The 25,256-nt window shown below is 47.0% G+C and overlaps 2 protein-coding genes across 5 annotated transcripts in view; one reads left to right on the forward strand and one right to left on the reverse strand.

Moving 5' to 3' along the window:
• The window catches only part of UBAP1 (ubiquitin associated protein 1), a 35,624-nt gene extending 25,482 nt beyond the window's left edge, over positions 1–10,142 (forward strand). For 2 of the 3 annotated variants that reach the window (XM_084775658.1, XM_084775659.1), the window contains exons 4-7: positions 64–987; positions 7,662–7,844; positions 8,584–8,685; positions 9,088–10,142. In XM_084775658.1, the coding sequence (XP_084631784.1) occupies positions 64–987; positions 7,662–7,844; positions 8,584–8,685; positions 9,088–9,228 (1,350 nt within the window). In that variant the 3' untranslated portion in view covers positions 9,229–10,142. The remainder of the gene's footprint in view (positions 1–63; positions 988–7,661; positions 7,845–8,583; positions 8,686–9,087) is intronic. The other variant, XM_084775660.1, reaches the window with a different exon arrangement.
• The window catches only part of KIF24 (kinesin family member 24), a 36,573-nt gene continuing 21,458 nt past the window's right edge, over positions 10,142–25,256 (reverse strand). The window contains exons 7-14 of one of the 2 annotated variants that reach the window (XM_084775499.1): positions 24,351–24,472; positions 23,451–23,556; positions 19,770–19,841; positions 17,506–17,615; positions 13,700–15,877; positions 12,937–13,030; positions 11,888–12,019; positions 10,142–10,374 (exon numbers count right to left, since the gene is read on the reverse strand). In XM_084775499.1, coding sequence (XP_084631625.1) covers positions 10,363–10,374; positions 11,888–12,019; positions 12,937–13,030; positions 13,700–15,877; positions 17,506–17,615; positions 19,770–19,841; positions 23,451–23,556; positions 24,351–24,472 — 2,826 coding nt within the window. In that variant the 3' untranslated portion in view covers positions 10,142–10,362. Of the gene's footprint in view, positions 12,020–12,936; positions 13,031–13,699; positions 15,878–17,505; positions 17,616–19,769; positions 19,842–23,450; positions 23,557–24,350; positions 24,473–25,256 lie in introns of both variants that reach the window. The other variant, XM_084775500.1, reaches the window with a different exon arrangement.

The raw sequence follows: 25,256 nt of genomic DNA on the forward strand, positions 1-25,256 counted from the left end.
TGAGTTGGGTAGGGGAGAGCAGCCCCTGGGCTCACACCTCCTCTCTCTGCTGTATCTCTGCAGTATGACTTCTCCTTGGAAAAGAAAACCATTGAATGGGCTGAAGATATTAAGCTAATCCAAGAAGCTCAGCGAGAAGCAGAGCGGAAGGCTGAGGACGCGGAAGCTAAAGTGAATTCTAAGAGTGGTCCAGAGGGTGACAGCAAAATGAGCTTCTCCAAGTCTCACAGCACAGCCACAATGCCGCCTCCTATTAACCCCATCCTGGCCAGCTTACAGCACAACAGCATCCTCACTCCAACTCGGGTCAGCAGCAGTGCCACAAAGCAGAAAGTTCTCAGCCCACCCCACACAAAGGCAGATTTCAACCCTGCTGACTTTGAGTGTGAAGAAGACCCATTTGATAATCTGGAGTTAAAAACCATTGATGAGAAGGAAGAGCTGAGAAACATTCTGGTAGGAAGCACTGGACCCATAATGGCTCAGCTGCTGGACAGTAACTCACCCCGAGGAAGCTCAGGGTCTGTGTTACAGGATGAGGAGGTCTTGGCGTCCTTGGAGCAGGCAACCTTAGACTTCAAGCCTCTTCATAAACCTAATGGCTTTATAACCTTACCACAGTTGGGCAACTGTGAAAAGATGTCGCTGTCTTCCAAAGTGCCCCTTCCCCCCATCCCTACCGTAAGCAATATCAAATCACTGTCCTTCCCCAAACTTGACTCTGATGACAGCAATCAGAAGACAGTCAAACTTGCGAGCACTTTCCACAGCACATCCTGCCTCCGAAGTGGTGTTTCCCGGAATTTCCTCAAGCCTTCCACCCAAAGCAGTGCCAGTGAGCTCAATGGGGACCACGCTCTTGGGCTCTCAGCTTTGAACTTGAACAGTGGCACAGAGGAGCCACCCCTGACATCCTCTCAGAGGCCTTCCCTGTCTAGCTTGTCTGTGTGTACAGAAGAGTCATCACCTCCAAATACATGTCCCACAGTAAGTGTCCAGTCCTGACTTACATTCCAGAGGTGTCTCAGTGGTCCCTTTTAGCAGCAGCCCCTCCTCCCACAAGGCTTAGTGTTTGATGGGGCACTGGAGAGTGGTTTGGTTATCTGATGGATGACCTTTGCATTGTAGCCAAGCACTGTGCCCCTGCACTACATCCCCAGCCAAACTTTGGTTAATGTTTATCTATGTATATATAGGGATAACACAACCCTTGTGAATGGTATTTCTCTGTCAAATCTTGGTTCTTTTTAGTGCTATTATGTCAGAATAGGCTTTTTGTCTTGGTGGTGGTTTTAGTTGACAGTCTTGCTATGTGGCTTAGATCTCCTACCTCCACCTCTTGAGTGCTGGGGTTACAGATGTGCACCCCTGTGCTTGGCTGTTCTGCAGTCTCTCTAGCACCCATTTTCTTTCTAAGCTTGCAGATGCTCCTTTCCTTTCCTAGCTTCTCCATTCTTTTTTTTTTTTTTTAAAGACAGAGTTTCTCTGTGTAGCCTTGACTGTTCTGGACTCGCTTTGTAGACCAGGCTGGCCTCGAACTCATAGCAATCCGCCTGCCTCTGCCTCCCGAGTGCTGGGATTAAAGGTGGGTGCCACCATGCCTGACTCTCATTTTACCCTGCTTTGTTTGATCATAATACGGATATTTTGGATTTACATTTCTTCAGACCACATGGTTCCTAGTAAGTGGTAGAAAGCTGTTAAAGTTTAGATTGTAGTTGTGTGATTGTTTTTTAGTATGCATTGGCAGTCTTAAAAAGGTCAAGGGAAGGCTGTACTGAGAAGTCACAGTGTATTAGGATTGATTGATAAGATTACAGCTCTCTTTATCCTAAAGAAAATCAAGTGTTGCTACACAAAATGTTGGTAAAACATGGCAGCTTCTTTGTCACATAGTATAAACTTGGTTCCTGATAGGGTGTTGCAGCCCCAGAAAACATATTTTTGCATCCAGAGGTTCTTGCTACACTAGCTCATAGATGGGTTTAAATGACAGTGCATGAAGAGACTGTGAAGAGCCAGGAAGGAATGTAGTTGTATTGATAGAAGAGGACAGCAAGCGTTGTTAGCCAGCAGAAAGACAGCCCTGCCCGCCTTAATCGCGCACCATCGTGCCAGCAGCGCTGTGCTGAGTGACTTCACTGTCCCGAGCGCTCCTGGCCTGTAAACATGCAGGGCGCAGGTAACCTGACAGACTGCTGACCGTCATCTTCTCCTTGGAGTGGGCTGCATCTCAGTTCTGGTCAGATGCTGGGCTCTGGTCAGCACTGCCCTCCCTTTCCATCAGGTGCTTCAGGTAAATGAAAAGCACCCTGGAAAGATGGGGGTTGCTCGGCCAGGGCCTAGCCTCATTTAGATGGACTTCTAGACACCAAAACCAGAGGAATAAGTGGCTGAGCTCTTCCTCAACCAGACCATTGCTTATCCAGCCTGAGGATGGTGTCATCTCAGGGCCAGAAGAGGTCTGTGTGTTGGTGGACTCACTGCTCTCAGCTCACGGCTATGAACAGCTGGAGTTGTGGTGTCCTTTAAGGAAGTCATGATCCTCTTCCTTGGGAAGAAAGCCTGGTTCGCATCTAGGCCTTCATAGTACGAGGCTTGGGAGCCCTCAGTGAGAAAAGCACTTCTCTCCAGGGTCATAGTGCCCAAGGCGGGGAACAGTGGGGCTGTCAGCAGAACTATGCCTGCAGTCAGGCTCTTACTGTCTTTAGATGGCCTTTTTACATTTTATTTTTTGTTTCTTTATTTTTAGAAGATTATTTATTATGTATAGTGTTTTGCCTACAGGCCAGAAGACGGCACCAGATCTTATAGGTGGTTATGAGTCACCATGTGGTTGCTGGGAATTGAACTCAGGACCTTTGGAAGAACAGACAGTGCTCTTAACCTCTGAGCCATCTTTCCAGTCACCTTTTTTGTTTTATTTTGAGACAGGATTTCTCTGTCTCTGTCTCTCTCTCTCTCTTTTTATTTTTATTTTTTTAAAGACAGGGTGGTTTCTCTGTATAGCCTTGGCTGTCTTGGAACTCACTCTGTAGACCAGGCTGGGCTGGACCTCACCGAGATCTACTTCCCTCTGCCTCCTGATTGCACGACCACTGGGATAGGTGGCTGTTGAGTCTTATTATTCAGGCTTTGATGTCATGGTTTACTGCTTATATTAAATAACATTAGAAGTTGAGGATCTCATTGGCCCTTTTTTCTTAGGCTAGTGTAGAACTGCCTCTCAGTCCTTCAGGGCCTCTGCCTCCCTGAGTGCTGGGCTTAAAAGGTGTGCACCACCAGGCCTGGCTTTTCCTTCCTCCCCCCCCCCCCCTGCGTATCCCTGACTTTCCTGAAACTTGTTTTGTAGACCAGGCTAGCCTAGAACCCACAGAAATCTGCCTGCTTCTGCTTTCTGAGTGCTGGGATTAAAAGTGTGCCACCACTGCCTGGCTTCTTTTTTTCTTTTTAAAGACAGAGACTTATATGTAGTACTGGCTGGCTTAAAACTCACAATGTAGATCAGGCTGGCCTAGATTTCACTGAGACCCACCTTCTGCTGCCTTCCCAGTGCTAGGATTAAAAGTGTGTGCTACCGAACTGTGAGCCCATGAGTGTGAGATCAGTGTGGGCAAAATGTCAAGGGGCCGTTCTGTCTCTTAAAGAATTAAAACCACCCTACTAACCAAAGGTTTATGTTACAAAAAAGCGCTTTCCCTCTCCTTGTTCTCCAGCTTGGTTTCCATTAGTTGTGTGTTTTGAACTCTTTGAAGCTCTCTCTCTCCTCCTGTCATTCCTTCCCATGGGATGGAGGAGAAGCTGGTTTCACTATGCTAGCCGCGTTCCCCTTGGATTCCAGTTCTCTCCATGCCTTCACTTCCCCAGTCAATGGACTGTGGGTTTCTACACCATTTTGTCTGCTTCTTTAATAAACCACTGCTGCTGGCATTTCTCTCTATTCTCTATAGCTGGTGTGTGTGTGTGTGTGTTAGGGCTTCATTGTGTAGCTTAGTCTACTCACTATAGCTCAGGCTGTCTACCCTTTATCTTTGCATGTGTACATGAGCTTTCGTGGAGGACAGTTGGTGTTGGTTACCATCTTCAGTCACTGTGTACTGTATCTGAAGGTTGCTGAGGGGGATAGGCACTGGCCAGCAAGCCAAGAGACCCTCCTGTCCGTGCCTCCCCAGCCCTGGAACTGCAGCCATGCAGCACTGTGGATGTAAGGAAGCCCTTCAGCAGTTTTGCCGTCTCTGCAGCCCTGTCCTTGATCTGCCTCAGCTCTTAGTGCTGGGATTACAGAACTTCTGGGGATCCAGCCCAGGGTTGCTAATTTAGCTACAACCACAACCTTGTATAATTTCTTGTATTTTTTAAACATTAAAAAAGTCAATCGCATTTATTTTGTGTGTGTGGCTATAGCACACAGGTAGGGGTCAGAAGACAGCTTGTGGGAGCTGGTTCTGTCCTTCCACAGTATAGTTTCTGGGGTCAAAGGTGGTCAGGCTTTGTGGCCAATACCCAAGTCTGAGCTATCTCCAGACCCCCTTCTTTTTAAAAGATGCTTTCCTTTTCTTCTTTCTTTCTCTCTCTCTCTCTCTCTCTCTCTTTTTTTTTTTTTTTTTTTTTTTTTTGGTATTACAAGACAATACCCTGTGTAGCCCTGGCTGTCCTGGACTCACTTTGTAGATTAGTCAGCGTGGCACTCAGCAGCGATCTGCCTGCCTCTTCCTCCCAAGTGCTGGCATTAAAGGCATGTGACATTGTTCCTGGCTCAAGAGTGCTTTATTTTTATGAGTGTGTCTGTGTCTGTATGCCATGTGTTTGCCTGGTGCCTAAGGAAGTCAAGAGTATGTTGGATTCCAAGGAACCAGTTACAGATTGTTGTGAACTGCCATGTGCGTGCTGGGAAGCAAACTTGGATCCTCTGAGCTGCTGAGCTGTCCACAGCCTCTTAAGTCCCACTGACTAGCATCGCAGAGGCTCACCTGCAAGTCTACCTGTAGAAGCTTTTGCAGCCCTCCATTGGAGTTTACTAGTCATGCCTTATTGTTTTGGCCCCTGGAATCTCTACAAAGTAAGGGTTAACCCAGTTTTTAGTCATTGAATATAAGAATTCCATTTTATGATTGTAAATAACTACATTTTATCTTTTTGTTGAAAAAATTCCTAATGACATAGGACTGACAGAATGCAATAATTGTGTTGTATCTGGGTCAGGATGTAGCACGTGCATACGCACATGCGCACACACACACACACACACACAGAGCCATATTAATCATAATCATGGATTATAACCTCAATGAATGACTCTATTAGTTCTATTAGTAGTATTTTTTTTTTTTTGAGACAGGATTTCTCTGTGTAGCCTTGGCTATCCTGAACTCACTTTATAGACCAGGCTAGCCTCAAACTCCCAGTGATCTGCCTGCCTCTGCCTCCTGAGTGCTGGGATTTATTATTAGTAATTTTGACAAGGGATCCTTTTTCATTTTTTTGGAGATAGTCTTGCCATGTAGCCCAGGTTGTCCCTAACTTAAGGATCCTCCTCTTTCCTAAGCCCCAGTAATAAGACATGCTTTTAAACACTGTCCATTTGGGGCCTCCTTAATTAACGATGCCTGTTTAATACAGCATTATATGAAGGAGTCATTCATTTGTCTCTGCTTAAGCAAAGTACTCTTGTTAATAACATTTAAAAAGAAAAGGATAGTTTGCTCAGCTCTATTATTTAAAATCCTATGCATTGAGTTGGAGAGAGGTTCCAGTGGTTAAGAGAACTTGCTGCTCTTACAGAGGACCCAGGTTTGGTTCCTTGTCCCTACATAATGGCTAATAACCATATGTGACTCCAGTTCCTAAGCTCATGACCTCTTCTGGGTCCTGCAGTCACCAGGCATGCACGTGGTATACCTAGATAGATTCAGGCAAACATACACATAAAAATAAATCTAAATATCTTCTGGGCTGAGGTGGTATATGCCTTTAAACTAAGCATACTGGAAGCAGAGGTAGGCAAGTCTCCCTGAGTTTGAAACCAGATTGGTCTATGTAGAGAATTCTAGGCCTACATAGTGAGAACCCTCTCTTTAAAATAAAAACTACCTACTAGTCATAATAAGACTTTTATTATTATAATACCCTGTTGTTGCTAATGTTTATTATAAATGATGTTGAAATGAATATATGTTATATATATATACATGTGTGTGTATATACACAAGCCTTTTAATAGATGTATTTTATGTATATGAGTGGTTTGCCTATATATATATATTTGTATACCACATGCCTGCCTGAAATCTGTGGAGTTCTGAAGTTGTTAGACTGCCTGGGTCTGGAGTTACGGATAGTTGTGAACTATCATGTGGATGCTGGGAACTGAACTCAGGTCTTTTGCAAGAGCAACTAGTGCTCCTAACTGCTGAGCCTTCTCGCCAGCCTTTAGGTTTGCATTTTAGTCCCTAGATCAAAGAATTTTATCAGGCTTTCCATGCCATGGAGTCACACTTACCTGAAGGGCACAGAGAACATTCCCAATAGCCCAGCTGTTAGAGGACTGCACATCAGGGGCCTTCTTAAAGGGACAGGCACAAACAGTGGAAGAATAGACCTGGCTTCTTGGCTGGGCTCACCTGAGAGCTGCTGTTACTTTTTCAGAAGCTGCTGTGTCCACACAGAGCCTACTCCTGAGGAGTAGTATAATCCTGAGTCTACAAGTGGTGGAGATGGCTTTGTGAAGGGCTCTCCTGTGGCTGTGTAGCCTGCTGAAGCCCCTGGGGACGGACTGCTTAGAGTATGCTGTAGGTGATAGTTGAGTGTGGAAGCTGCCAGTGTACAGGCCTGTTGTCTTTTTTGCTTTTCTCAGCCAAGTTTGAGAACATCTAGTTTTAGCAGAACTTGTTATAAAGACACAGGACTGCCTGCTTACTGCCTTACTTTACCCAATAGAAAAAGAAAAAAGAAAACAAAGATACAAAATGCTTGCTTTGGTTCTTGGGAGCTCAGCCACTTTGAGCAGCTTGTGGTTTTGTTCTTGTGGTGACTGGGTCCTTTGTCCTGGGAATGCTTTTGTGTCTTAGGCTTCATTAACCAGTAAGATGAGAACTAGGGAGGTCCAGTGTCCGCGGAGCAAGTGACTTGTAGCCCGTGCAGTGGACTGGCCAGGAGTCCAGCTTAGTGTAGCTGACAATCCTTCTGTCTTGCCTGAAGAGAGCAGCAACTTTAGCAGGGAATGAAATAGGGTATGTGGTGTGGGCCAAAGATAAGCGCTCTCAAAGTCCTGAGGCCCTGAGCTAGCCATGCCTGGGAAGCCCAGAGCAGTGAGAGGCAGGAATGAAACTAGGACACAGTCAGTTCTAGAGTGGTAAAGTCCGAAGTGAACGAATCCAGGACTCTGAGTTAATGAGAGGGCAAATGGGATGCACAGCCAGCTGCAACATTAGTCCTGCAGGTGGAGTCACACTTGGAACTGATTTTTCCGTCATGGGGATCAGGGGATGGAGCAGTATGTGCTGTCTGAGAATGCAAGGACTGGGTGAGAGTCCAAGGGTGGCAGGTATTTCCCAGTTTCCCCTGGGTTGGTGCTTGGTACCGCTCTTCTCTTCTCCCCACATTGCATGGCCAGCAACCTGGACCTAGCTCATCTTGCTTTGGTTTTGTTTTTCTATTGCCAGGTAACCCCTCTAAATTTCTCAGTGTCACAAGTGCCCAACATGCCTAGCTGTCCCCAGGCCTATTTGGAACTGCAGGCACTGTCTCCGAGTGAGCGGCAATGTGTAGAGACAGTAGTCAACATGGGCTACTCATATGACTGTGTCCTGAGAGCCATGAAGAAGAAAGGAGAGAACATTGAGCAGGTGAGGTGCTAGTCTGTAAGGTGTGGGTAGAGGAGCATGGTGGCCTCAAGTCGGTTGTGTTCTGCCAGCCCTAGAGTGCTGCAACTGCAGCCTACTTCCCTGTGGGCTTGTGGGGACTTGGTGTATTACTGGGGAAGCTAGAAGTTCAGCTGTAGTAGTCTTTGAGGTGGGGGTGGGGTGATACTAGAGCTGTTCTGCCATCAGCCAACCCTTTGTACCTCCAGAGAGGACAAAACTGAGCACATGGTTAATATCTCAATCAGGGCTTCTTTGATAGGGTCTTGCATAGCTTAGGCTGCATGCAAGTGAGGTAGCTGAGACTGGCACCGGACTCATGATCCTTCTGAGCCCTAGCAGTACAGGTGTAATCTAGTACTCCTGGTTTACCTCCAGAAACGTTTGTCATGGCTCTTCAGGAAGTTCTGAATAGCATACTGTTGTCTTCTGCATCGGGGATGTTTTCTGACATGCGCTGTATTTTTATTTTTTTATTTTGATTTTTTAAGAGAGCTATCATCCTGCCCTGGCTGTTGTATTGATGTTCTAAGAGTTGAGTCAGCTATGACAGCACCTTCTTTGTAAAGTGGCTGTTTATTTCTAGAAGGGCGTGCCAGTCTGTTTACCAAGTAATTGCTCAGATTATGCTCTGCTAGACACATTCAAGGCAGAGTCTAGGCCTGTCCAGGATCTGATGACTGGGGAGGGCCAGTAGGAGCTGAAACCACGTTTCTTTTCTTAGATTCTCGACTATCTGTTTGCACATGGACAGTTTTGTGAGAAGGGCTTTGACCCTCTTTTAGTGGAAGAGGCTCTGGAAATGCACCAGTGTTCAGAAGAAAAGGTAGGAACCTTTATGCATTCACAGGAGCAGAATTGTCTGCCCTGGTGTTCTCCCCAGGCCCTGTACCTCCTCCTCCTCCCCTTAACCAATGACTGCAGGCAGAGGCAGTCAAAGACAGAGGCTCCCATGTCCAGATGAGCCCTGTATTTGTATAAATCAAGTCTGGAGCTGAATCTCATTGATAGGAAGGGGGAATTGAGTTGGGATAAAAGCCAGGTTTTTGGATGGTTGGGTCATCAAGTGAGTTGGGGCTGGGCTTCACAGCCCACCTCCACTTGCTAGGGAACCTTAGAGACCCATGAGACTCTGGTTGAAGGATACGATCCTCCCTGAAGTAGACATTCAGCTGGTCTGTGTGCGCGGACACTTGTTTTTTCATTTTTGTTCTCCTTTATCCCACAGATGTTGGAGTTTCTTCAGTTAATGAGCAAATTTAAGGAAATGGGCTTTGAACTGAAAGACATTAAGGAAGTTTTACTCTTACACAACAACGACCAGGACAGTGCTCTGGAAGACCTCATGGCCCGGGCTGGAGCCAGCTGAGACCAGGCCTCGCCATGGCCATGCCACGGCCCTGCCATCCCCTGGAGGCCCTGCACAGCTCACGTGTGGGGAAGAAAGGACCTGCTTCCAGGCTGTCTTTGGCGGCTAGATGGTCAGGTGTGGAGATGACACTTGTAGTCTCTGTGAGCCAGGCTCGAGCTGTGGGGAAGGGGGCAGATTTGGGCAGGCAAATGCCCTATTGGCTCCTTCAATATTAAACATACCTGTATTTTGACAAGTGCCCTTCCCACCTTGGCCATCCAGAAAGAATGCTGGATTTTTCTGGGGTCGCTTGTGACCTGGCTTCCAAGAGGAGTGGGAAGAAGAGGAGGGACTGACTGCTGCTGCTTTGGGGCTAGATGCTTTCCTCTCTGCTGCACCACCGGCAGCCTGGGTCTAACCCAAGTGGAATGCAAGTGAGGCTCTTCTGGGGCTGCTCCCCGCAGCCCTTAGTGTTACACTGGTTCTGGAGTGTCTCTGCGGTACAAAAGATGCACTTTTCCTTACAGGGCAAAGTCTGCCTCTTCTGCCAGGCAGATCCCGTTGCCCCTGTTCAGACTGTTTTGGCTTAGACCATAATCCTCTGCTGCCCAGGGCATCGGAGCCCCTGTGCTAGGAAGCTGTTGTCAGTTTGAGGAATCATTGCCCCTTCCCAGCACACTGGTGAGGAAACAGGCCACGACTTGTCACTCAGCACTAGCCCCCAGTTAGTGAACAGCCTTCTCCAGCCCTACTTTAGAATGACACAACGAGTAACACCTAGGATAGAAACTAGACTCTTCGGTTTGTTTGTATTATGTTCTACACCATTAAAGATCTAAATACAAAGGATATAATACAGTCCTGAATCTAAAGTAATTTGCTAACTATTTTGATTCCTCAGAGAACTACTAATAAAAACCTAAACGGCATGTCGTGCTGCTTTAAACCTCTTTATTTTAAAGGTGGCTAACGGTGGCTTGGCTCAGGGCAGGGGGAGGTAGCACAATCACTCCTGGCCTAGAAGAGAACCTAGTCTTCCCACTGGAGGCCGGTGGGACGTGGAAGTTGGCGGCGCTGTCTTCTGTTTCTTTAACCCTGATCTAGGGCAGGCTCTGGACCACGGGTCTGCATTCTCGCCAAAGTGGGGAGGCTTCAAGGTGTCCTCTAAAGATGAAAAGCCCCTATGCATGAGTGCCGCCATGGCTGCAGTCACAGGCAAGGCTAGAGCACTCCCTCAGCTCTCACTGCTGCTGCTATAGCAGACAACTCACCCTAAAGATTCTAGTCCTTTCCCCCAGCAGAATCCCACACACGTCCTTTTGATGCTCTTGGCTGGGTATGTTCTCTTGTTTTTAGTGGCCACGCGGGAGATGCTATGCAGCCTTAAGCTAGGAACAGGCTGCCCTCTGCTGGCTAGCTCAAGCACTGCCTGTAGAGCCTTTCAGTCCTTTTGAATTAGCCTCTGGCCTTTTAAGTAGAGCATCTTACTACAGCCCAGGTTAGCTCTGAATTCATCTTCCTCTGCATCCCTAATGTTGGGATTACATGCCACACCTGGCTTATGTTGGCCTTTTGGACATACGTCATAAAACCATAGAAAGTTCTTGAATTCATGTGGTAATGGCTTCAGGGCCCAGACTGTGACACAGGAATCTCAGGTTAGCGCAGGTAAACCTACAAACCAATGGACTCTTGGAGGCTCTTTTGTTTCCCTTGGGGGTCTTTCTGCTAAAAAGGTGAAACAGGAGACAGGAGGATGGTTCAGTCAGTGAAGTACTTTGTGGAAGACTGAGGTTGCATATCTAGCACCAGTGCAGAAAGCTAGAGCCGGCTGAACGAAGTTTGTGAGTAGGGGGAAGTAGAGATACTTATTTCAAAAATGTTTAAGGGTACCTTAAAACACCTGACCTCCACAGTCCTACAGCAAGAACTCATTTTAAGCGTTGTGTGTTTATTGCTGTTAGAAGGTTCAGACTGTTGACTATAGACTCAGTGAGTTGTCGCTGGCCAGTGTGCCCTGGAAGATTGAAGCCTAGGCAAAGGACTTGCCTGAGCTGTCGTCAGCCTGCCTGGTGATTCAGAGGCACTGGGAGTGAGGAGTCACAGACAGGCATAGGATCGGCCACAAGAACTGAGGGCACTGTCCATAGGCCTGCTGTTTTAGCAAAAAGTAAATAAAAATGTGCTGCCATCATCCCCACCAAGCTGGACTGCAGAGAAGGGAGCTGGAAGCATAAAGCCTACCTCACGCCCCAGTTACTCTTAAGATGTCAAGAGTATTTTCCAAAACTACATCTCCACTCTGCTGGGGAGGAGCTCACCTGAAGACAGAAAGGCACAGATGCCAGCTATAAGTCTGGTGGCTCAGCCTGTGGCCCCTCATCTCTGATCTCCAGCTTACCCCCATTTCACCCTCACACTTAGACACCAGATATGTTCCTACAGACACAATAAAAGAGGAGCTGACAGTCTTCAGCCCGGTCCCCACATGTGACCTGTCGGCCCTGAGATAAGGTGAGGTCTATCCCTGAGCAGTGGGACCATCCAAGGCCATAGACGGCTAGGGTGAGACTAGGGGCATGGCGGAGTGGTGGTGTGCAGGAAGGCCCTGGCAGAACCTCTTCAGCCCCAGAGAGCATGGCAGTGTCCACCCAGGTGAGCCCTTCCTCTAAGATACCACGGTTTTCTCCGGGGCTGCAGCTGGCCTCTGGTTGGTGAGGTAGAGCTGTAACTTGCTTCTTAGACTCTGGATGCACTTGGACTTCAAAGCCATGATTTCATCCAGCTGGGTCACAAAGTCTTCAAAATCCTGAGAAGAAACAAGACAACTGAAGTGGTTTTTTTGTTTTTTGTTTTTTTCTCTTGATGACCCTCTGCCAGATCTTCTTTTCTAGCCTTTTTGCTTTTTTTTTCAAGTATCTATTTTGTATACAGTGCTCTGCTTGCATGTAATGCCTGCAGGCCAGAAGAGAGCACTAGATCTCATTATAGACGGCCACGAGCCATCGTGTGGCTGCTGGGAATTGAACTCAGGACCTCTGGAAGAGCAGACTGTGCTCTTAACCTTTGAGCCATCTCTTCATCCCTTTTTGGCTTTTGTTTCATTTTAATGTATATGGATGTTTTGCCTATGTACCACTTGTGTGCCTGGTGCTACCCATGGAATTTGGAAGAGACTATCAGATCACCTGAGGTTCTAGATGGTTGACGCCATGTGGTGCTAGGAACCAAACCTGGGTCCTCTACAAGAGCAACAAGTGCTTTCAACTACTGAGCCTTCTCCAACCCCCTAGTCCACCCTGGGGGAACATCTCAGAATCCAAGTCCCTCTTCCCAGGGGAAACACTCAGACGTTTCTATGGCTTTGGGTAGGGCCCCTTTTTTTGCATTTGACACACTTCATATGGGGAGGCTGTATTCTGAAAAGGGGTGGTTTCAAGAAATGCTTTGGCAAGATGGTCACTGCTACAGTAATCATATGGAGGGGCCCAACAAACCTTTAGGAAGGTAGACTGCCTAAGGACAGGCTGGAAACCATCTAGTTTGGGAGTGAGCAGTGCAGTGCCATCTCTTAGCTCTACCCAGACCTTCTGAGGGCTCCAAGGCCTCAGAATTAGTGCACAACAGCAGAATGTTATGCTATACATACATACCATAGCCAACAGATGACCACCGAGCAACCACGATAATTGTTGCTAGCCCACATGTTAGTCCAGTGCTACTTACATTAGAATCCATCTGGGTCATTAAGGTCTCTTCCTTGAAATCCAGTTCAGCCATTTCATCCAGCTGTTCCTGGTGTGCACAGATGATCACCTGCCTGGGAACATGTGGAACAAAGTGACTCTTCTGGTTCCCACACGCAGGGACAGCATTTGCAATCTCTCCTACTAGGAGCTGCTGCTTCCCCATGTGTGAGGCCAGCTGGCTACTCTTTGCTCTCTCCTCTGTTGTGTTCTCAGAGCTAGTCCCTAGGGAGTATCCACAGGTCCCAGACAGGCAGACAGACTTCTCAGGCTGTCCCTGTGTCCCCAGCGGCTTCACAGGGGCTGTTTCCCACGGCTTCCTTGAGAAAGGGTGTAAAGCAGTGACAACTGGCATATTTGGTACAAGGTCTGCTCTTCTACTTGACCAAAGCAGGTCAGGGCTAAAAGCTAAGAGTTCGGGTCAGACTACTGATTGATTATTAGAGAACCTAACACGGAGCAGCCAAGTGCCCACTGGTGAGGCAAGCTCCTTTCTGTTATGTATTAAAATGGAAAGGGTGTGGGGTGCTGAAGGGGCTCGAGTCTTTGTTTTTGTTTTTGATTTTTCCGAGACAGGGTTTCTCGGTGTAACAGCTCTAGCTGTCCTGAACTTGCTCTGTAGACCAGGCTGGCCTCGAACTCACAGAGATCCGCCCGCCTCTGCCTCCCTAGTGCTGGGATTAAAGGTGTGCACCACCACCACCCGCCTGGGGGTCAAATATTAAGATCAAAGTTAAACTTACTGTGCCTGCTCTGGTGTAAGTGGACAGAGTGACCCCGAGGTCTTGAGAGAGCAGCTGGGGACTACAGGAGAGTCTGAGTCTAAGCACCTTGAGATTGGCCTACGTGTGAGCCATGAGATGTCCTCACTGTAACAGGGCTTGATGGGGTCTGTGGAGGAAACAAGGTCTGGCCAGCTAATTCCTGTAGGACGTTTTCTCTCTTGGGCCCAGGGATGGTCAACTCCATCACTACTTCCTGTACATGAGGTGAGCACAGGTGTAGCATGGGGACTCCCAGCATGTAGGATGGAGAAGGGCTTTCTTGGGAATGCCAAGGAGCCTCCCAGCTCAGTCTCTTCAGCATCGTCGTCATAGGGCTCATCGCCCACATGATTCTGGGGCAGAAGTGCAGGCCTTCTGCTCGGGCAGGCCTCCCTACTGGGTACTTTGTCAGGGGGATGCTGATGGATGGGTGATGGAGACAGAGGTGGAAGATCACCACTAGGCCGATGGTCAGGGGGAGATGAGGATAGCCATAGACATGCAGTTGTTGAGGACACGGGCAAGGCGGCCTCTTGATCAAAGGATGATACTGTGTGTCCCACTGCTGGCCCTCCTATGACCTCAGCCATGAGACCAGGACTAGCTGTATCCTGTGCAGTGTGCTCCACGTCAGAAGGGTCCTCATGACTGGGGGTCTCCAGGAGGGACATAGTGAGAGGAGCCATGAGTCCAGAAGCATTTGCAGAGCAGGTCAGTAACTGCTCACTAGCGTCTTCTTGGATGAGAGCACTGCTGTTTACTGTTCCTGGCGTCTGAGTCACTCTGTCTTCACTGACATCTCTCGATGGCATAGAAACTCTGTGTCTTTGGTCTGGAGAGCCAGAAACTGCCACGTGGGATAGTGGGAAAGACAGCCTGTTCTGTGGAGAGGGAAAGCTGCCCTCAGCCTGCACAGGAACCTCGCTTCTGAAGGCCTCCAGTCTGATGGCAAATGTTTGAGCTCCACTGGTTTCTAGGTGATGCACAAAATCTACCTGCGCAGAGGAGGGTTTCTGGGCCCACCTGTCCTTGGGAGAAGGCCCTGTGGAAGCACAGTCTGAGCACACCATACTTGGGCTATGGCTTTGACTGAGTGTTCCTCTTCTGTGGTTGATGATGGGGTCCCTGGAACACACGGAGCTGTCAGCTGGCCTCTTCTTATCACCACCCGTCTCAGAGCTGAAAAGCAGACGTTGCTGCCTTTCTGCCATCTGTTCCTCAGGGCTGCACTTCCTGTCTTGATGGAGGAAGAAGGAGCTTCGGCTCTCCACGTTGCTTCTCTGCTTTGTGGTTGACTGACTGGAGACATGTGAGAAAGAATCCTCACTGAAATCACTGTCATCGGGATCCTCAGCCTGGGCGCCATCATGGCTTTCAGGGTTAGAGTGGAGGGGAGAAACAGTTTCATTTTGGAGCCGACCCTCTGAGGGTCTCCGCTGGCATAAAAGCCTCTCCAGTGGTTGGTATTTTAGCTTTTGCTTGAGGAGGGGTGGCTGCTGGAACTGCTGGTGGTAAAATCGCAAATGTTCCTCCCTTTCCTTCTGCTGGGAAAGGGGGTCTGTCCAAGCCTCAGGGGCAGTAGTGCCCACCTTGCTGTCCTGACTGGCTTCTAAGTGGCAGCTGTTGCTAAGGAGCCAAGCGCGGGGCAGCAGCTGCTTCTGCACTGGCTGCACCTTCTTCCCTTTGGCAGGCAGCCTGGCGCGCAGCAGGCCTTCTCTTGGACCTGAGGCCCTGCCTTCCCACGCAACAGCAGTCTTGTTGTCAATCTGACTTTTCTCAGAGCACGGTGGTGTTGACTCTGCTCCCTTTTTGATCGAATGGCCAGATCTCATGGTTCCTTTGCAAGGGCTAGTCTGCCTGTCCTGGTCTAGGGCAAGACTTCCTTGGGAGCTACTCCTTTTCCCAGGGGTTTTAGGCCCAGAGGCAAAGGGGATGTTGGGAGCATGGCTGCTCAAAGGGTGGGCTTTAACTCTTGTGGGGCCTGGGGCCACAGCGAGTGACTGCTGAAGCCCCAGTTTAACTTTTTTGGGGGAACACTTGTCTCCTGGCAGAGTGACAGGGGAGCTCTGAATTCGTTTTGGAGAGGAGTTTCCAGATGTCTGATTCTGACTGGCAGCTGAAGCACAACACTTAATGCCTTTCTTTAGTTCCTTCACCCTGCAAAAACCATTTGGCGTTAAGTGTATATCCGTCTGTATCTGTGACTCCTTTCCTATAGCTTCCAGGGGATTAAACAACAACAAACAAAGAAAGTATGACAAGGATTTCGTTCTTACTCTGGTAGAGAACAAAAAGGAAAGAAAGTCATGTTCTCCTTTAACACAAGTACTACCGTTGAGCGTGAACTAAAAGAGCATCTCCTAAGATACACGCATGCACACAACAACATACGACTGAAGAGTCTGCAAATCACGACAGTCGCACTTAAGGGATAAGCTAGGAGTCAAACCTTGCTACGACCATGCCGAGCCTGCCTGGCTCCTGAAAATGGGCCAACTCAGGAATTCACCACTCTTCACCCACAGTCCACTACTGTCCTACTGTCCTGCACACAACACCTGGCCAGGCTTCTCTGGGAAGGTGAATTCCTCTACATCTTCTGGGCAGTTCAGAAAGCAAAACAAAAAAGGAACAGACTGTGCTGGTCCCACTGAGGGAAAGATGTGTTTCTACCACCCCCTGACTTAGCACTACTGACATTCTGTACTGGGTGAAATTCTTTATTATAGAGGCTCTGTGTATTGGAGATGTTTAGTAACATCTGTGGTTTTTACCCACTAGGTGCCAGTAGCACCTTTCCCCAGTCATGGCAATCAAAAATGCTTGTTCTTTTGGGGGCCGGAGAGATGGCTCAGAGGTTAAGAGCACTGGCTGCTTTTGCAGAAGACCCACCAGAACCCATATTGTGGCTCACAGCCCTCTGTAACTTGTTTCAGGGAATTTGATGCCTTCTGACTCTTGGCACCAGGCACACATGGGGAGCACACACATGTGCATACTGGCCAAACACATACATAAGATAATCTAAAACATTTTTTGAATGTCCTCACTTCTGTAAGAGACTAACTGTAAGTAGAAATGGGGGTGATGCTGACACATACCAAAGTCTCTTCAGAGAGTAGCTTGACCAAGCAATTAATGGACACTAGTTTTAAGACCAGCGAGATGGCTCAGCACTTGCTGGCCGAGTATGACGATCTGAGTTTGACACAAGATTCATATGGTGGAGGGTACTGACTACCAGAAGATGTCCTCTGACATCCACATATCCCTGCGATTTTTCTTAAAGAGATGCTATCTCTGCCACCAACTTTTAATACGCTGTTGGAAAGTTCCTACTCTTTGGGCCTTTACCTTTTTTTGACATGTCCAGATTGGTCCTTTCTGGACCTACATGCTCCTATAAACAATGCTGAAGTCAGCAGAAAGAGACGCTTTCTGAGCCTGACACACATTTCGTAGTAGACACAAAAAGCTACACTGATGGAGATCAGTTCTTGAATAGGGACACGTGGCGTCTGTCTTCTGGCACACATGCAAAAGGATGGTTCATTAGGCCATTCTTTTCAAAATGCTAGGACAGTATCTCCAAGAAGGGTGCAGAGTTCAATGTCAGATCACTAAGTATCTGAGAGGGATGTGCACAAACACATGTGACCTATACACACAACCTAACATCCTTATTTACTTATTTGTTTGTAGAACAGGCTGGCCTTGAACTCAGAGATCCGTCTGCCTCTGCCATCACTGCCTAAGCACAACCTGATGTCCTTGAGCCAACTTACCGGTCAGCATAGCGCAAGGTGTTCAATGTGTGCTCCGTGGCTATGTGGCTTGGTGAGATGTTGGCGATCATGCAAGTTTTGGCATTGCCAATGAAAGAGTCCTTCAGGACCTGTCCAAAGCAGGAGACAGGGCAACGAACAGTGAACTACTTATGTGTAAAGATGCTTGCCATCGCTTGCTCTATTCACAAAAGACATTTTAAAAAGAAGAAATACATTAGACTGAAAAGATGGCTCAGTGGTTAAGAGCACTGGCTGCTCTTCCATAGGTCCTGAGTTCAATTCCCACTTGTAACCATTCATAATGAGATCTAGTGCCCTCTTCTGGCCTGCAGGAGTTACATGTAGGCAGAGCACTGTATACATAATAAATAAACGAGAGGGGGAGGAGAGAGAGAGAGAGACAGAGAGAGACAGAGACAGAGAGACAGAGAGACAGAGAGACAGAGATGGAGTGACAGATCAGGATCCCTGAGGTCTTCTGGCCTCTGTGTGAACATGAGTGAATATACTCATGAGCACAACTCATGCTCATATACAATCCCTGCATACAAATAAATATTAAGTAAAAATAGACTTAAAAAGAGGGCATTTTTGTATGTAAGATTAAGAAGTCTAGTGAAGCTTTGCCCAGGTGAAGGTCCAGAAGTGGGAGCTTCTCTACACTACTGTGACTGTAACTTCCATTGTCAACTGATTAGGTGTGTGGGCACACTTTACCCTCCACTGCACTTTTTTCTAGGTGGAGATAAGGTTTCACTATGTCGCTCTGGCTTGCCTGAAACTCACTACTAGGCTGGCCTCAGACTCACAGAAGTCTGTTTGCCTCTGCCTCTCAAGTACTTGGATTAAAGGTGTGTGCTACCATGTCTGGCTCTACTTTATATGTAGAGTTGAAATTATTCTTTTTAAAAGTAGAAGCATATTTTCTGGAGATGAGAACTTATTTTAAAACAAAAATTCAGTGGCAGAGTCAGGAATAGTGCCCTGTGTCTCTGGCTGAAATCATGTTTGAGCAGGAACACTCAGGGGTTGGAAAGATGGCTCAGTTGATTAAGAGTGCTTCTGGCTCTTCCAAAGGATGCAAGTTCAGTTCATAGTAAGTGGGTCATAACTGTCTGTAACTCCAGTGACGAGGATCAGACACCCTCTTCTAGACTCTGCAGTACCTGCACTCACTCTAGTACATTCCCGTGTGTACATGTACACATACACGTAACTGAACAGAAGTCACATTTAGTCCAGAGATCACCGATTGTGACTAAGGTGGGGCTACAGGTTCCATCCACGTTATTCCTCCTGGCCTCCTGAGTCCCAGTCTACCTTCCACTGTGTACAGGCCCAGTACTGAAAGAAGCTCAAAACAATACAACTACCTTCACGTCTCTTTCTTCCTAGGCAAATCCCTCATAGAACTGATTTATAATCATTTTTCAGACAACAGAAAGCAAAAGGTTCCTATATTTCTATTACTCAGAATAAACACGACAGCCTGGTAGTACAGGCTTATAAGCCTAGATGCTCAAAAGACTGAGGCAGGAAGATACCAAGTTCAAGACTTGTCTGCATTACAAAGTGAATTCAAGGCCAAGTTGTACAACTTAAGGAGATGTGTATCTCAAAACAAAAATGTAAACTGGGGCTATGGCTCAGTGGTATGGCACGTGCCTAGAATGTGAGGGCTCAGTCCTTAGTCCCTGCCCCCAGAACAATCACAGCTAATACCTGTGCTATTTTTCTAGGTGGGGTTGCTGTTGTTGAGGTGGGTGGGGTCCTGATATATTGTCCAGGTTGAACTCAAACCCCTGGCTCAAGCAGTGCTCCTGTTTTACTCTCCTGAGTAGCCAGGCTGACAGACATACACAACCATGTCAACTTCCTCCCCACACTCTACATGGTATAGTTTTAAAACTATAAAAATAGTAAATGATTAACTCATATATACTCTCATAATATAGAAAGTTAATTCATTGTTGTATTCACAGTTATTCATAATTGTATATAATATTTACCTTTTTTTCCCCCCAAGATAGGGTCTCTCTGTGTAGCCTTGGCTGTCCTGGACTCACTTTGTAGACCAGGCTGGCCTTGAACTCACAGTGGATCTGCCTGCCTCTGCCTCCTGAGTGCTGGGATTAAAGGCGGGCACCACCACACCAAGCTAGCCTCAGGCTTGTTAGTAGTGGATGCCTGACTAAATTAACAAAGTAACGGAGGAAGAATGAATGAACCAAAACAAACTCAAGGCTTCTGTTTAACTTTACCTGAGTCAATTTGCTCTGCCTGAAAGGTGTGTGGGTATGTTCCTGGTCCAGTGCTCGGATACATTCTTTCAGCTGTAAAGTGGGAGAGTAAAAGGCCCATCAATAGGACACTAAAATGAGGTACAGTCAGATGTTACATCCATAACAAGTTTCTTTAAAGTTTCTTTTTCTTCGTTGTATGTAAGTGTTTTGCCTACATGTATGCTGGTGTGGGGCTAGTCCAGAGCGAGACGTGTCCAAACCCGTGAGACTGGCAAGCGTAGGGTAGCTTTTTTCCTCCTCTGGGCCTCTGTCCCAGTGCACATCCCCCACCTCAGCCACCCTTGAGGTAGCCAGGTTTCAGGTTAAACTTCCTCTCTCCTGATAAGGGTATGTCCAGCAAGCACTTGGAGTTCCTCTCCATCCAAATGAAGCATTCCCAGCAGCTCAGCCCCAGCCAGGGATGTACACTCACCCGAAAATCCTGCCCACTCCCCAAGGTTTATACAGCCCCTATTCACCTTCAATACAGAGAGCTGTTTCATGGAGAACCATCTCCAGAGAAGACTGGTTCTCCCTCACTCAAAGTCGACCGAGACCCTGTCTAACCTACCCACCCCAGCTAAGCTTCATTCCTTCCAGTTCAGCCTGGACACTGCGGGGGGAGAAACAGGCCTGGGGCAGCATGCTGGTGCATTGGATCCCCTGGGGCTGGAGGCATAGATGGCCACCATGGTATATATAAGCCACCATGTGGGTGCTGGGAATTGAATCCAGGTTCTCTGCAAGAGCAGCCAGTGCTCTTAACCTCTGAGCTATCTCTCCGGGCCTAGAAGCTTAGTTTTCTTAAATAAAGCAGAGTCAGCAGTTAGGAGTGGTGGCTGCTTTTCCAGAGGGCAGGGTTGGTTCCTAGCACTGACACCGGGCAGTTCACAACAACTTGTGAGCACCATCGAGCTCCAGGAGATCTAACGCCCAAGCATATGTGTCATACACACATCACACATACAGATAAATAAAAAAATAAAAACAAACCTCAAGACTCTGTAAAGGCAAACAGCCAAATCACACTCAGGCAAGAATGGATAAACACCATCCTGCACTATCTTGCTAAGGACCCCAAACTCCAAGGCTGCAATCCTAGACTAACTCTGACTCCACAGTGAGGCTGAGGAACCCAGGAAGCCACCTCCGGCCCTGAGGCCAAGCTTAGGCAGTGGTAATCCTGGCTTACCTGTTCTTTGTCTCTTCACAACTATGGCTGTGCTCAGGGAGAGAACACACCTAAGCTACTTCCCTCTCCCCCTCATCCATGTACACCTATAGGTATAAATTCAAGATTTGGATAGGAACTGACTGGGGAAGGAGAAATCGGAGCATCAGAGGAAGAAAGGTACTATCCTGTTAGGTTTTTGTCAACTTAACATAACCTAGACTCTAGCTCTAGCTGCTACAGCTACTTGGGAAGAGGAACCTCAACTGAGAAAATTATTCCAACAGATTGGCCTAGAGACAAGCTTTAGGGCACTTTCTTGATTAATGACTGCTGTGGGAGGGCCCAGAGCACAGTGGCTGGTGCCACTGCAGGCTGGCAGGCCTGGGCTGTGGAAGGAAGACTGAGAAAACTAGGGGGAGCAAGCCTCTGGTTATGGAGTCAGCAACAGAAACCTATGACACGTACTGAACAATTACTTCACACTACCATCTCCTTTCCCTTTTAATACTATTATTGTTAGTGTATGTGCACATACATACATGCTTGTACATATGGTATTTATGTGTGGTGCACATGTGAAGGCCAGAGAACAACTTTGTGCAGTCAGTTCTTTTCTTGCACATGCTGTCAAGGCTTTTGTGGCAAGTGTGGGCCATCTCAATAGCCCTTACCATCGCCTTTTAAAGAGGAGGGACTGTAGCGAGGGAGGTTATCTGACTCCGGTGGACTATGCTTGACCGTTATCTGAGTCACACACTTTTGGTTAGAGACTGTGGGCACTTGACCAGTTCATTCAACCCATCTGCACCTGCATCCTCATCCTCATCTGCAAGTCAGAGTACTTGCTAAAGTTGCCATGCGGAGTTGAGAAAGCCAAACTGACTGGCAATACAGGAACACTAAAAGTACACTCCATGGCTGGTGGAATAAATGATAATTACATCCTTATTTAACTATTTTCTTTAAAGTACTACTTTGCAATATAATAAATATATTACTGAGATATTTTATATGTTTTTTTGATAACAAAATTTCAAAATCCTGTATTTTACTTTAGAGACATCTTAAGACTAGCTACACTGGGGGCTGGAGAGATGGCTCAGCTGTTAAGAGCACTGGCGTGTGGTTATAGGTGTGCACAACCGTGCTAGGCTGTTAAGAGCGCTGGCGTGTGGTTAAAGGTGTGCACAACCATGCTAGGCTGTTAAGAGCACTGGTGTATGGTTATAGGTGTGCATAACCGTGCTAGGCTGTTAAGAGCGCTGGCGTGTGGTTATAGGTGTGCACAACCATGCTCAGCAAGATCCTTCGTCATGATACATCAGTCCCAGATGATATTCTGTGTGCTTTGTTTGGATAACAATGATCCAGGGTAGCTCACAACTATCTGTAGCTCCAGTCCTAGGGGACACAATGCCTTCCGGCCTCCGCCTGCACACACTGTACACACACATGGTACACATAGGCGAGACACCCGTATACAATCAGTCACACCTAGACATATGGAACAGCAAATCTTAACCACTTTGTAGGAAATCTAGATAATAGACTAACACATTAAACATCAAAATGGGATGTAGTTATCCATGTCTAAGATGTGGGAGGACTTACAGGTGTGTGATCCCTCCCCTTAAAAAGTATGTGCTGATACAGGAAAACAAAGCAGCTCAGGGGAAAGTGACAGAGGGTAGTGAAGTCTTCATCTTCAGTAAGTCAGTTGTGAAAAGACAGTTATGGGATAATGAGACTTAAAAATACTTATTAAGTAAGGGGTAACATTAAAAGTATGATATTTTATTATAGATACATTAAAAAAATAAAGAGTCCCTTTGAGATATATGGAGTACTTATAAAATGGCTTGATGAATAGGGTTTCCTTTAATCCAACCAGGAGTTGCCAGGATGGCTCATTGGGCACAAGCTCCTGCCAACACAAGCCTGACCACCTCCCAAAAGCTCTCCACTGACCTGCACACAGTACTCACACAGTGATCCAGCTATGGGAAGGGCAGGGCTGCTTACAGTCTTAGGTTTTTATGTTTGTTCTGGGTGTGCATGTGTGTGGTGGTGCACGATGTGGACTGAGAGGACACCTTTGTGTGAGTTGTTGTCTTTCTGGCATGTGGATCCTGGAGACTGGACCCAAGACGTCAGGCTGGGCAGCAAGGACCTGTACCTGCTAAGCCACCTTCCTGGCCCTGGCTAAGTTTTCCAATTGCTGATAACCACTGAAACTGAGTGACAGGTATCTAAGAGATATACTACTTTCCACATTTATACCCTTGAGGTACAGTTCAAATTTTAGGGAATAGGAAAAAGCTTTCTCAAGAGGCCACCTGGACATGTAGTCCAGCTCAGGGCATCCAATGTCAATGTCAAACGAGAGAGTGCGTGCTGCCCCTCTGATTCTACCCAGCATTACCAACTGGTTTCATGTTAGGGCAAAATCTCTTTAAAAAGGGATTTTTAGATTCCGAGCCACTCACAGCCAGAAGACTCTGGTTTATTTCTGCGCCTTCCATCTTTGTCTGCCGGTCTGAGTCTCTGGCATCTGCTGCTCTCTCACTCCCAGCCAAATCAATGAAAGAGATCCTAGAAAAAAGGCACAGCAGAAATGACTTCTTTAGGGCTTTGGTTTATTTCCATATTAGCTGACATTTTGTAACCTCAGGAAGATGGAGCACAGCTCATCCTCAGGAAAGAAAAGACACTATTGTTAGCTTTCCAACAACATCACAAGACCCTGATGTGTCAGCTGGAGCTGGCACTGTTTACTTAGACACTTCCATTGGCTTTACTCATTGGTGAGGAAGTATGACTGAAATTAATAAAGCATTTCCCCACAAGGCCTGGTAACCGACCATAATGCAGATCACTTAGGTGACTACTTAGATAATTAAATAGAAAGTTTTATTGGCTGTTTTCTAACAAGAAAGGATGAAAAAGAAGAGGACGACTCATTACTCAGAGGTGGGACAGGCTCATCCATCAGCACGGCAGAGTTTGCTAAGATAGCACCAGGAAGCAATGAATGCATCCAATTGTCTTATGTCTTCTTTCAAGAAGAATGGATTCTCCCACCCCCATTTATGGCCTGCAATCTCTCCAAGATGCATTCCTTGCTGTTTCTCTGCTGATACTGTGTTTCACGTTAGAAGCAATCAATGTCCCTTTTAATAACTTGGGGTTGGCCAACAATAGGCCATTACTTCATGATTAATCAACTGATGGCACTTTATACAATGATTTATTTCAGGGCTAACAACACTACTCTTTATTCCTGCAGTAAGAACCAAGGTGGCAGGGTGTCCCATGTTGAGCATGTATACCTCAAAGTCACAGATGGAAAAACAGACAATGTAATTCTCCACATAGTTCCAGCTCACCTGCCAAATGTCCTCTTGGCTGCATCTTTGATCTGAATTTGGATGACAGCATGGGAGCGGGAGGAGTCTGCATTGACACCAGTGGCCCCAGTGCTGCGTTCCTTGCTGCCCTTTGAGATCACCTGAAAATAAAATCCATAGAATGACCTCCCTGGGGGAAAGCAAAGTCCGCTGGCTCCAGAGAGTTGGCTAAGTAAGCAGCAGAGACCAGGCATGTAATTTTGTTAGCATACTGCAGTTTTTGATGTCCAGGTGGAAGGCTGCCCAGACACTAAATCATACAGAGTAAGTACCAACAGCAGCGAGAACAATGTAGAATACTAAGCTTGTGCGAGAGCATTCGATGGCTCAAGAGCTAATTTATTTCTTCATCTTATGCACTCTCTTTAATATCTTTGATGGATCTAGCCTAACTAAGATCCCCAGGGTAAAACTTGGCTCCAAAGCAAGGTCTCAGCATTCATCTATCTTAGTGACTGAAGCAAAGGACAGAAATGACAGTCCCAGAATGACGCATCACATCCACCTGCTCTACCAGGGTGCAGCATGAAGGAGCCAAGCCTGATATTCAGGGCAGGGAAGGGGGTTATTTCATATCCCTCTAACTTCTCTTGACTCCAGGACTCCTTTACCTCTGTCTGGGAGTCAAGACTAACTGGGATCTTTCGGCCACAAAGAAGTGGAGGAGGGGAGGAGAAGCCTCAGGCCCCAGCCTCCAAGCAATGAAAATATAGTCCTATATGAACATATCACCCCACAGTCTCCTAGAATTTTAATTTGTATATTGGACATAGTCAAGTTTTCCAAATTAAGAGTCCAAATACAGACATTAACTCAACGACAAACTGCAAAATACTCTGTCAAGTAGGGGCAGGTGCTTTAATTAAAAAACAAAAACAAAAACAA

Source organism: Acomys minous, assembly GCF_964271855.1.
Source record: "Acomys minous genome assembly, chromosome: 1".
Lineage (NCBI taxonomy): Eukaryota > Metazoa > Chordata > Mammalia > Rodentia > Muridae > Acomys > Acomys minous.